Here is a 13140-nt window from a genome sequence, read left to right as displayed (position 1 = left end):
TAAAAGTGTTGCACCAAAATATTTAAGTAATTATCAGTTTTAGTTCTTAGAGTGTACTAATGTGCCACAAACAGGACTTTAATATCACCAACCATTCCCATGTTATTACCGTGTATCCATATAAATGGCCCACCCTGTAGATACGAACGCATGCACTCTTTACAGAGCACCTTTTTTATTCATGTGAAAGTTCCAGATCTTTTTGGGATGATTTTCAGTACTGGTTAACCTCTAAAAATATTGAGCGCCCTTCTATAACCTTTCAAGTAATTAGATTTTGCCTACAAACAGAAAATAAAAAAATTAATCAACTTATTTATAGTTGCAAAATTTTTTCATAAATGTCGCTTCTTGAAAATTACTCCGATTTTTGCTGGCTTTAAAAATGAAGTCCTTCTATTGAAGGTTTCATTAGACAAGTGTAACTTAAAGCTCACACCTTACTTGAATTTTTGATGCTGCTTTATTTTATTTCTGACCTATAGTGTTCTTTTGTTCGATGGCTGCTTTGTTCTTAACCACCTATACGTGTACATATCTTTTCAATTAGTAAGATATGCGCTGTAATTGTTAGTTTGTACAATTATAGAAAAGCAAAACAAAAACACTTAGAACCAAATTTATTTCGAAGTTACGTGATTCCGGTTAGTGTGGAGGTCGCAATATGATGCTCCCAGTGGCTGCAGCCAGGTGCTCTTGTACTGGACTGCAAAAATAACACCTCAGTGTTATTTCGTGTAATTTTAATCCATTTTTGCCAACAAGTCAGCCTTTGATCTCGTAGACTTCTCTATGTGAAACTGCTCTGCTTCTTCTTTGTGGCCTCAGCACCAAGCTGACAAGCTCTCACAGCTGTTTATGGCGAGTCCATGAAATGATGCCGAGTGATGCCACAGCTCTGAGGTCGCTCCAAAAGATACTCTGGCACGTTATGAGAGCTTGGTCCACATTGCCAGCAAAAAGTCAAACTTGTTCAATCACCTGGTAATTATATTCACATTATTCATTCACTTTGTCCTTTTGAATTTTCTAGCTTATCACAGATTGTAGTTGAGCCTGTGGCTCCTTCACTTGTTTGTCCTGTATTTTCCTCAGTAATCAGTGTGTCAGATCTTTTGTTACTTCTCTGCCTTGTTAGGCAATAATGATACTTTTAAGGCATATTGCATATTTACAGTTCTGGAGGTCAGGCTCACTGAATTGGAGACCCAGCTCCACACCATGGAAAATCCTTTCCAGACCCCTGCAGAGAGAGCTTTGCTACCATTAGCGCTGACCCAAGCATATAAGAATAATGAAAAATCTGTGCTTATCAGTTGCATTTATCTAATATTAAAAAACTCATGAAAAATGATTTTGATAAAATGCAACTCTGGAACTGCCGAGTGTTTCCTGACTTATACACCATTTCTTTTTACTGTGCGCTAACAGTCTATTAAGACCAGGGGACTTGATAGGGCTATTTAAAGGTCGCAGAATTTACTTCAGAATATTTGCAAAATGTGCCACTCAAAGTGTTCCCCATGTCAGTGTGAGTAATGCTGGTCTCATGGCCCGTCTGTGTAAACTTCAAAGATAAAAACAAACACAGTGGCTGCAGTGGACATTTTACTGTTTTTAATGCTCTCGCTTCATCTCATCTGTTATAACTTCACTCTCCACCGCGGCTGGTTGACCAACAACAGTACAAGCAAGAGCGGCCCACACGCTGGTTGTACCACACACTTTGTGCGCTGCCTCCATCTGACAACAGAGCTCGCTCCAGGCAGACAGACGGTCAGTCCCTAGAGTGGAGTGGACAGCAAACTCTGCTCGACCATAAAACCAGCTCAAGACATCACTGATGTTTTAAAGCACAAGCTCAACCTTGACATCCATATTGGCCTTATACGGCTCCAGTAGGGGGCGTACTTCTTCAGCCAGGAACGTTTTCACCTGAAGAAGAGGAGCAGGAACAAGAAAACAAACTATCATCAAGGGGGGGTCAACAGACACAGCTGCAGTAATAGGGGAGCTGCAGCTTGGCTGTAAACATTCATCTGTTGTCAGACTGAACAAAAATAAGGCTGTTCATGCTGTACCTGTTGTGGAGCACGCCCAATAAAGGTCTTGGGGTCCAGCAAAGCATCCAGCTGCCCTAGAATGGGTGCAAAGTAGGGGTCTCGCTGGATTCTGACCAGCAGGTCATTGTCTCCACCTTCCTGTTTGACCACAGCTGCTGCCTCTTGGGAGAGAACACGGATTTTCTCGTGGCACTCCTGAAGGAGACACAGGAAAAAACAGAAACATTAAGGTGGAGCTGACTTTAACAGCCATGTTGTTGGGTCTCCATGTCAGGTCTGGTTATTGGTAATCAGCTTCTTCATTTAAATGGTCAAAACACTGGTTACTAGTCAGTAAGATGATCTCACTTCAGTCATCTGTTTTTCTGGTTACCACTGGCATCTTCTGCCCAGTAAACCATCTCTCCTGATCAAGCAAAAATGCATTCATCCAGTTATGTTCAAAACTATTATTAATGTGTCCATTCTGACTCACAGAGGAGAACTCCTCACAGGGCATTTTCTCCTACCTGTCTGTTGCCTCCTGCCTTCACTATCGCCATAATATTGTTCTCTGTGGCCATGAAGGGCAGCTCGTGGTGGATGTGTCTCTCGATGACTTTGGGGTAGACCACAAGACCCTCTGTGATGTTCTGCAGTGTGCTGAGGATGATGTCTGCTGTCAGGAAGGACTCGGGCAGGGAGATCCTCCTGCACAGGAGCAAGGCAGAGAAGAGAGGAAAGAAACCATCAGTAATCACAAGTAACAGCTTTTTACTCAACCACTGAATCCTGGGTAACAATGTGCAAAGCATTGTAGGATGTGTAGTTCTTTAACCATTAACGCAATTATGTACATCGTGTTTTACTCTTGATTTCTTTTCCGTTTTCCCTTTATGGCCACAATTCCTCTCTTAGCTGTTTGACTTGGTTCAAGGCCTCAAACTCTCATGGATTTCCTGAAGTGTCAGTGGGAAAATGAAGGAGAAATCCCCCCCACAGTGGGCAGTCACTGTGGCACTCCATGTGGGCTACTCACTCCTAATTGCAGGGTTCATATGCATTTTTCAGGGTCAAATTCAAACACTTTAAGCACTTTCTAGGTCCATTTTAAAGAGTTTCCAGTACATTACCAAAAAAAAAAAAATTAATAAAAAAAAAATTAATGCATGTTTCACTTAGCACCACCTTAGGAAGACCATTTAATAACTAGAAAGTGAATTTTCTGAAGAAACTGCAGTATGAATGCTTGAATCTTAATGTATGCACTGAAATGAATTAATTGCTGAAGTTAAAAATGTTGAATGAGATTAAAAACAAAAAAGCTGAACTGCTAAAAGCTGACATCCACAGAGAAGTTGGAAAAGAGCTGAAAATGTTTAAAATGTAAATTAGATAAACCTAAGAAATGAGAAAAGACTATTTGGAGTCAGAAAACATCTGAATGAATATTAAAAGTTCATATTCTTTGAATCACTGAATGACTAAAATGTGATCCCTCCACTTGGATCCACACAGTTTACAAGGTTTACATCTCTGAGCTTTGAAAGACACTGTGTTGGACAGAGAACAACATTGTCTATGTTTTGAGGGTAAAATGTGGCTGTAGAGCAAACGCTGTGGACACAGCAGCAGTTTAGAGATAAGATTTTAAGATTAATCCCCCCCCCCTCTCACTCTAGCAGTTGAGCTGTCTCACTCTAGCCCCAACATTCCGTCCCATACACCCATTATAAACTCTGAAACGGCTGAAAAAAAACATCATGAAACTTAAACTGGAACTGAAGTCAAAGTTTGAATGGTGGCTCTTTGTCAACGTACAGTGGGGCAAAAAAGTATTTAGTCAGCCACCGATTGTGCAAGTTAACCCACTTAAAATGATGACAGAGGTCAGTAATTTGCACCAGAGGTACACTTCAACTGTGAGAGACAGAATGTGAAAAAAAAAAAAATCCATGAATCCACATGGTAGGATTTGTAAAGAATTTATTCGTAAATTAGGGTGGAAAATAAGTATTTGGTCACCTCAAACAAGGAAAATCTCTGGCTCTCACAGACCTGTAACGTCTTCTGTAAGAAGCTTTTCTGTCCCCCACTCGTTATCTGTATGAATGGCACCTGTTTGAACTCATCATCTGTATAAAAGACACCTGTCCACAGCCTCAAACAGTCAGACTCCAAACTCCGCCATGGCCAAGACCAAAGAGCTTTCGAAGGACACCAGGAAAAGTATTGTAGACCTGCACCAGACTGGGAAGAGTGAATCTACAATAGGCAAGCAGCTTGGTGTGAAAAAAATCAACTGTGGGAGCAATCATCAGAAAATGGAAGACATACAAGACCACTGATAATCTCCCTCGATCTGGGGCTCCACGCAAGATCTCATCCCGTGGGGTCAAAATGATCATGAGAACGGTGAGCAAAGATCCCAGAACCACACGGGGGGACCTGGTGAATGACCTGCAGAGAGCTGGGACCAAAGTAACAAAGGTCACCATCAGTAACACACTACAACGGCAGGGAATCAAATCCCGCAGTGCCAGACGTGTTCCGCTGCTGAAGCCAGTGCATGTCCAGGCCCGTCTGAAGTTTGCCAGAGAGCACATGGATGATACAGCAGAGGATTGGGAGAATGTCATGTGGTCAGATGAAACCAAAGTAGAACTTTTTGGTATAAACTCAACTCGTCGTGTTTGGAGGAAGAAGAATACTGAGTCGCATCCCAAGAACACCATACCTACTGTGAAGCATGGGGGTGGAAACATCATGCTATGGGGCTGTTTTTCTGCCAAGGGGACAGGACGACTGATCCGTGTTAAGGACAGAATGAATGGGGCCATGTATCGTGAGATTTTGAGCCAAAACCTCGTTCCATCAGTTAGAACTTTGAAGATGAAACGAGGCTGGGTCTTCCAACATGACAATGATCCAAAACACACCGCCCGGGCAACAAAGGAGTGGCTCCGTAAGAAGCATTTGAAAGTTCTGGAGTGGCCTAGCCAGTCTCCAGACCTCAACCCCATAGAAAATCTGTGGCGGGAGTTGAAAGTCCGTGTTGCTCGGCGACAGCCCCAAAACATCACTGCTCTCGAGAAGATCTGCATGGAGGAATGGGCCAAAATACCAGCTACTGTGTGTGCAAACCTGGTAAAGACCTATAGTAAACGTTTGACCTCTGTTATTGCCAACAAAGGTTATGTTACAAAGTATTGAGTTGTATTTTTGTTATTGACCAAATACTTATTTTCCACCCTGATTTACGAATAAATTCTTTACAAATCCTACCATGTGGATTCATGTTTTTTTTTTTCACATTCTGTCTCTCACAGTTGAAGTGTACCTCTGGTGCAAATTACTGACCTCTGTCATCATTTTAGGTGGGGGAACTTGCACAATCGGTGGCTGACTAAATACTTTTTTGCCCCATTGTATGTGGAAGTAGTTAGAGTTGAAATAGAAGTGTGTTGAAGGAGAATTTGAAGGGTCTCCCCATTGAAATACATGGGAAATTTTGGTTGAAAAAAGTTGAATAAAATTAAAAATATAAATGTTAAAAAAAAAGAGAATAGAAGCAGTCATGTCCAAAAGAAGAGGAATCTAATAGTGTTTGAATGGTTTTTCTAAGTTGAACTGTTTTGAAGGCGTAGGAGTACAAAAAAAAACAAAACAGTACGGAATATAAAATAATAAAATGGAAGAATAAAGATTAGAAGAACAATACTGTGAATGCTTGAAAAGCATTCATGCTAATTAAAACAAACGATCTTAGGTCAAATTAAATGTCTTTTGTTCCCCTTTTGTTAAAAACAGAAAAATGCACCACACAAAAATACTGAAAAAGGAAATGGTCGTCTTAAATGCATACAGTGTACAAACTCAAAACAAACAAAAACACATTTCTCTTAGAAATTAAGATGCGCAAATGTGAACAAAACTTGTTAGAGATATTCATTTCCACTTTAAGGAAAAAAAAAAACAACAACAACAACAACAACCCCACCAAATAAAAAAAAACTGCACCAAACATCACAATAATACACAGCAAGGCCAAATTAATAAGTCTTCTCATCAGATATTGACATTTGTCCTACGCTACACAAACAAAAAAAAAAACAACAACAAAAAAAACAAAAAAAAAACGTCTCCTATTTTAACTAGTTAAGCACTCACGCCCCCAAAAACGAGGGCAAAAGGGAGGAGATCGCGTTTAATCGGTTAACACGAGGAGGGATAAGACAATATAAATGCTGACATGAGTAGTGTCCACAGAAACCTGAATTTCAGACCATTTTCTAAAACCACCAAACAAAGCAAAGACGCCAAACCGTTAAAGAGCAGTTACCTCACCATGAATCTGTGGACAGGTAATATCCATATTAATATATGATTTTCTGGAGTTAAATGTGAACCAAAGCATATTTTCAAAGGTGTTAAATGCTTTAAAATACTTTAATTAGGTGTGAGATATAAAAAAAAAAATCATTTTTTTCTATGTTTGAGTCACAGTAACTTATAACATAGTATCATCTGCAGTAATATTTACACCTCTGATGACATCTCACAAGTGTTAGCTTTATTTTGATAGCAAGATTGCATACACACAGTTTGTAACTGTGGAGAAATACTCCATTTATTTTAGTCATTTCATTTTCAAGCAGAAAGCTCAGAAAACCCCTGGAGGCCTAACAGGTTAAAGTGAATTCCCAATAAAACTAACTGTAAGTTGTTTAACTACATTGTTGTCTGTATTATTGTTAAAGTCCTAAATGATTATCTTTAAAGTGTTTGTGCTAATAACATCATGCACAGTAAGACAGTCATGGGGAACAGCACTGACTGGGAGACGCTTTGAACATAATGAATTGTTCATCTCCCTTTAATAAACAGGCAGCCATAAAGTATGAAATATTCATATATTAAAACATATTTGTCTGTTGTCTCAGTGGCTGATAGTGCCCCACAGACCTCAGTCTGAGCTTGAAGCCAGTGTAGGTGTTCACAATAAACAGATTAAATGAAAGCCAGGGAACTTCAGTAGCACAAAAAAGTGGCCATTCTTTGTGCCCATATGGATCAGTGCCTCTTATTACCATTATTTCCTTAAGCTGGCTAGTTAAGTATCAGGCTAATGTTTAAAGCTTTCACTTGAGTGAAGAAACTCACATTACTGCTACTGCCAAGTAATGTTAGCTAAGTTTACAGCATATTCCATAAATCACAATGCCATAACTAACTACTGTAATAGCGCTGCCATACTGCATTACACTCAGTGCATTTCAATCATTTCTCCAGAAAATTTGATAGCCAGCAAAATAATAATAGTTTTAAAAAAAATTGGCATATGTCATGTATACATTCTCAAAAATTATTAACTAGGACTCTCCTGTCATGTGTCTCAAGAGCGCAAACTCCGCCATTGTCGTTTTCCATCAAACGATCATTAAAACACCAACATGTTAGTGCACTCATCCCTGACTGTGCGGGGCGGAGGCACACATTAGAAACGGACTGACATGCAGAGGTGCACGGCAGCCCGGGCGGAGAAATGTTGCTTTTACACTTTGCAACTCATTTAATTTCTCTATCTGATAAGAAAACTATTCAGAGTTATTTGTGGTGAGTGAAATACAGTTTCAAGAACGTTTAAGCTCCACATCTGAAGTTCAAGCACTTTTCAAACCTTGAAAAGACAATATTAAAATTCAAGCATTTTCAAGGATTTCAAGCACCCGTACAAACCCTGTAATTGGGAATCATTGTTCACTACTATTTATTGTACGCTTCCACACTGATGTGATATCTACTTCACAGAGGAGAACTGCATCATACCAAATTCACAGCAGTGTAAGTGTGTCTGTGTTGGCTGACCTGTTGGCGCTGTCATCTAGTGTCCTCTCCAGCCACTGGCCCGAGGCAGTCTGCAGGGGGTCGGCCATCAACGCAATCAGATGTCGGGCCAAGCTACAGGAGCGTTCTGCATGCATCTTGTAGGGCATAGCACTGGAACCTGGAAGAGGAGCGGGCAAAGCTTTAGGCTGAGGCACAGTTTAACAGGCGAAAAAGTGCTTTTGAATGAGCGAACGTACCAATCTGCTCCTTCTCAAAAGGTTCCTCGATCTCTTTTAGGTTGGCCAGCAGGCAGATGTCTGTGCAGATCTACAGCAGATGACAGCAAAAAGTTTAGACTCAGGTAGGGCTGCACGATTTTGCATAAAATTATAATCACGATTTTTTGGCTTGGAATTGAGATCACGATTCTCACAATTTTCTTTTCCAGTATAAATATTTATTGCACTTTTTAACTGCACATCAACTTCATAACAGTTGAGACTGAACATAAAAACAATAAATAAACAAAACAACAAATGTCTCACGTTTTGTTGTTGCTGCAAACTGTTGTACTGCTTGAAATTCCGTCTCCACCGTTGCTCGACGCTGCGTGTATAGAGCAGGTAGTGCAACAATAGAAAAATAGTTGCGGGACGGCACTGTGTAGCGTTTGTCTAGGGTGTTGATCATTTTCCTAAATCCCTCGTTTTGAAAGTGTTGATGGGAGCCATATCTTTGGTCAGGTGATAAGTGATAGCCTCCGTAATTTCTTTGTGCCTGCGGGAGTTCGATGTGTATAGGGAAGCGCTGTATAAGGTTCTCGCTATTGATGTTTGGGTGGTTGACCGGGACGGATTTTCTCCTGTCACTTTCTCGTCATCCCTGACGTGCACTCCGTTGTTTCCCTGCTAATTTTATCATCACATGGCACAGCTTCTGTATCTGTGGTTTAAGGCTCCGCCCTTGTTATTTGTTGAGCAGGAAGAGTGAGCGCTTGTTTTCATGCAGATTACGTCCCGGATCAAAATTGCGATACAATCGTCGTCGTCGTCGTCTTTTTTTTTTCCTTTTTAAATCGTTGTCATTTGGAAATGAGATCGCACATAAGTATGAATCAAGATCGCGATTTTCTAACGATTAATCGTGCAGCCCTAGACTCAGTTACATCAGCTTTTTGAAAAGCTTGAGCTCAAGGCCCAAGTTTCTTTAACCACCACTAAATGGAGACATTTCCTCACCTTGTGCACAGAAGCTCCCAACCTAGTGAGGGTGGCGAGGCAGTCTACGTCCACTTTGCGACTGTACGTCTGTCCAGTCACCAGGTAGGCTCTGGATAAGAATGGAACAAATGAGTTATAGCCTGTGTTTCAAACTGTTCCTGCTTGGACCATGTTATAAAAACATGTCAGTCAACATTGGAGACAGGAGTTTGATACTCACTTCTTAAAGCCAGCCATCTCTGTCACCATCTTGTCAAGCTCTTCCACCTGGGGGCACAAAAGGAAAACTGACATTAAAAAGTCATCACAATACGGTGCTGTGGGACTTCAGAAATCACCCACGTGGTTCTTATGGTTGTTTATACCTTGTCATGGTCCCCTTGAAAGAGCTGCAGGAAGCTGGCCTGGGTGCCTGTGGTCCCCTTGACTCCACGGAAACGAAGATCATCGCGGGCTCGCTCCAGGTTCCTCACATCCATCACCAAATCCTGCAGCCACAGACACGCTCGCTTCCCCACTGTGGTCAACTGGGCAGGCCTGTACAGAGAGGAGGAGAGGGGCACAGTGGGTGTGTTTGACATCAAAGTTAGACAGCTCCATCAGTCTGATGAAGGCCTATGAAAACACTGCAGCTGCAGTCGGACTCACTGGAAGTGTGTAAAGCCGAGCGTGGGGAGGTCGGCGTATTCCTCTGCAAAGTTTGCCAGCCGGTCGATGACTCTGGCCAGCTGCAGGAAAAACAAGCCTTTAATGATGCAAATCAGGGTGTCAAACTTATTTTACATCGTGGGCTACAAACAGCCAGCTTTGATCTTTAGCTCCCAGAAGCAGTGAAGATGCATAATAAATGTAACCAATATGTTGCAATGCCTGTCCTGTAATCTTTCAATATATTTTTTCATGAATTCAATTCAATGAAAATGCCCTGTTTTTTTAATGGACTCACTGTAAAAACAAAAAACTAGCCGACAAGCTTGTTTGATATTAATATATTCATTTGCACTGTTTTCATAGAATTTCTGGACAAACAGGTGAGTCTCACCTTAGGCAAGAGGATGTTGAAGCCATCACGCAATGCAATGAGATCCTGAAGAAGAGAAACGACAAACATGAGAAGCTTTAAAGAGTCAAAACTCATCACTGCTGGGTTTATTTATGCAATAGTCCTACTTACAGTATTGTCTCCCACATAGCATGACGTAGCTCCGAGGTGGATGATGGGAGCAGCTGTGGGGCAGCAGTGTGCAAAGGTGTGGACGTGCGCCATGACATCGTGCCTCAGCTTTCGCTCTTCTTCAGCCGCCATGGCAAAGTCAATGTCCTCTGCATGGCTCTCCATCTCTGCAATCTGAGCATCAGTGATGGGCAGACCCAGAGCCTGAGGAGGAGAACATTGAACACAGAGACATGATGACAAACAGGAAGAGTTCCTACAAGCAACTCGTAAAGTTTAGAGCTGGCAAAACAAAAGTGCTTGTAGTTACAGAATGAATTCTGAACCATTTCCTGCAGGGTTTCATTTTCAGAGTTTACTTATAAGCTTTTTATGTGGAGCTTTTTGACTCTTGATAATACAGTTCTTTACTTTTAAGATATTTATCAACAGTTACAAATGCAAATACGTTTTTATGTAAATACATGTTTTATTATAAATACATGTTTTATTATAAATACACATATTTGCAGTATTGGCTCTTCTGTTGATGGAAAGGATGTTTGGGTAAAAGTCAGTGACTTGCATTGCTAAGCTGATAGCAAACAGCCTGCTGTTCATTAGTCAGTAGTCTGTCTATTAGCATCTCTATTCTCCAGTTTTGATCATCATGTGCTGTCCTCATGAGGCGGCACAGGCGCTCAATATGCTGATTAGACTGGACTGTATTCTGTTGGGACACCGTAGTCACGTGATTCCTACAGCACTACAGAAAGGTTCCAGATAATCAAGTACCTCGCGCCAGTCAAAGGGGTCATAGGTCAGACTGGTCAAATAAAACTGTAGCGGCAGCCTTCGGTCCTTCTTTGCCGCTTCTGCAGAACGTAAAGTTTCTGACTCGTGCTCTTGTTCAGTCGCTTGGATGCCTTCCGGTAGCAAAAAAAAACGAGGCGAAGGAGAAAAGGGGCAAAACATTTATTTTCCAAACAAATCGAAAGGTACAAAACAAATGCCTCTGGTGGGCGCTCCGTTTATATTTCCTTTATGTTACAACCAAAAAATAACATTAAAACGGCGACGGTCAGAAAACTGTTGCTCCACGTCCTGCTTGCTTACTTAACCTTTTTTACCCACACCCCTCCGCATGCGGGCCAAATACACACCCCTTTACGACATCTACCAACACTTTACAACAACAGACTAATAAAGCAGGATTAATTTATGGAGCACAGCATATTACATTATAACATAAAATGATCAAGATTATAATGGAAACTTAAAGATCATGACAAATACTTAAATATGGCATGATGTAACTGAGTGAAATTATTGGCCTGGACTTGGCTCCAATAAAAACCTCAGTAGAGAAGATACCACAAACACAACAGCATTTAGCCACAGTTACTGTTAATAATTTTCCCACTTGAAGAGCTTTTCGTTCACAGGAACATTCGCTGTCGAGAGAGCAGCAGCCGTTCAAATGATTCAGAACATGTACGCATGCGTGTCGAAGCTCACGTGGCTCTGCGATAGAAAATACGAACTGCAGAGTTTCAGAGTCTCATAATAATGTTGACGGGTATTTTTGAAAACAGATTTTTCGTTTTCAAAAAAATAATCCCGTCCACACGTAAACGCAAAAATGAAGGAAAACGCTGCTAGGAACATGCCAAAGCAACAGTTGGCGATAGAAATGTTGGCCAATCAGAAGTCTAGAAGCCTCGGTGGGAAATAGTAAACAAAGATGGGGCATAGAAGCAGAACCGAGTCCTATGTGTAGAGGGACAGTAACTGTGTGTGTATATGTAAGCATTTAGACACTGCAGAGAGTACAATTAACAGTATTGTAGAAATTCATTTCACCGAAATAACGTGGCGCACAGTGTGACGTCAAAAATGGCGCACACTTTAATGTTGCATTTTCTCCCGTTTTCTTCATCCACACCTAAATGCAAAAACTGAGTTTTTGAAAATATCCACCCTGGCAGGCGTTTAAAAAAAAATCTCCGTTTTCAGTGACCGAAAACGCCGTTTACGTGTGGACAAAAGGTGCAAACGCATAGAAAAATCTGCATTTTCAAAAATACCCGGGTACGTGTGGACGTAGCCAAATGTTCATTTAAAATATGACCTATGACCTCCAGACAAAGACGGTAACAGTCTGCTCAGTCAGCACCGGGTAGCATCCACACGACTCGTAAGACCTCCTTATAACTATGTTTAGAGCAGGAAACTTGATAGGGCTCTGTAAAGGTCGCGGACTTCTTTCATAAGCTTGTATCAGCAGATCATTATATCAAACCTTTTCCGCTTTGGCGAGGAAAATCCACAGCTTCCTCCAGGTGATGAACTTCTTTTTGTCGCTGAAGTTGTAGTGCATTTCTTCGCTGGCGTAGCTGGACAGCTCTCCGGCTCCGGCCATGGTTGCTAGAAAAGTGAACACTGCGGGGTAGCGACAGGATCTTAAGTAGTGATGTGCGGATCGATCCTGAAATATCGATTCCTCCGATACCAATCATTTATGTTCTGGAATCAATTCTCACATTAAAATATCGATATTTTAGTAATTTACAGTAAATTTGTAGTTTATCATTAACAGGAACACAGTGGAAAGAAACTATAACATTCGGATTGTCTACATTCAAAGGAACTACTTTCTCTTCCGCCTTTCATAGTCATGTGCGAAATACGGCTGTATAAATGCACATCACTAGCGCGCACTCACAACAATGGTAAATCTAGTGTTAAGGGTAAGATCTCCCATTTGTTTAATTTCAGATTTAACCCCAGGGGCGATTCTAGGATCAGAGCTTTGGGGGTGCTGAGCACCCAGAGAGCTGCCCATCCAGGCAAGGTAAACTTTACTCGTCATGATGAGACTTCTTCCCTGTCTCTG

General features: G+C 41.2%; 1 protein-coding gene across 1 annotated transcript; it reads right to left on the bottom strand.

Moving 5' to 3' along the window:
• Positions 1-1595: 1595 nt before the first annotated feature.
• Positions 1596-12695, bottom strand: LOC113021101 (adenylosuccinate lyase-like). Its single transcript, XM_026165549.1, has 12 exons — positions 12547-12695; positions 10266-10469; positions 10134-10178; positions 9740-9819; positions 9457-9628; positions 9312-9358; positions 9110-9200; positions 8129-8198; positions 7911-8049; positions 2573-2753; positions 2082-2258; positions 1596-1935 (listed from the first exon to the last, which is right to left on the bottom strand). The coding sequence occupies exons 1-12, from the start codon at positions 12664-12666 to the stop codon at positions 1849-1851; spliced, it is 1413 nt and encodes a 470-aa protein (XP_026021334.1). The 5' UTR covers positions 12667-12695; the 3' UTR covers positions 1596-1848.
• Positions 12696-13140: the final 445 nt, after the last annotated feature.

Source organism: Astatotilapia calliptera, chromosome 4 (genome assembly GCF_900246225.1).
Source record: "Astatotilapia calliptera chromosome 4, fAstCal1.2, whole genome shotgun sequence".
NCBI classification, from domain to species: domain Eukaryota; kingdom Metazoa; phylum Chordata; class Actinopteri; order Cichliformes; family Cichlidae; genus Astatotilapia; species Astatotilapia calliptera.
Note: the sequence above shows the minus strand (reverse complement) of the source record. Positions and strands in the feature narration are given on the sequence as shown.

Coding starts and splice junctions, on each gene's coding strand:
- LOC113021101 (XM_026165549.1), bottom strand. CDS start 12,666: ATGGCCGGAGCCGGAGAGCTGTCCAGCTACGCCAGCGAAGAAATGCAC. Junction 9,629..9,739: donor CTCGGCTTTACACACTTCCA/GTGAGTCCGACT, acceptor CTCTCTGTACAG/GCCTGCCCAGTTGACCACAG. Junction 9,201..9,311: donor GAGATGGCTGGCTTTAAGAA/GTGAGTATCAAA, acceptor ATTCTTATCCAG/AGCCTACCTGGTGACTGGAC.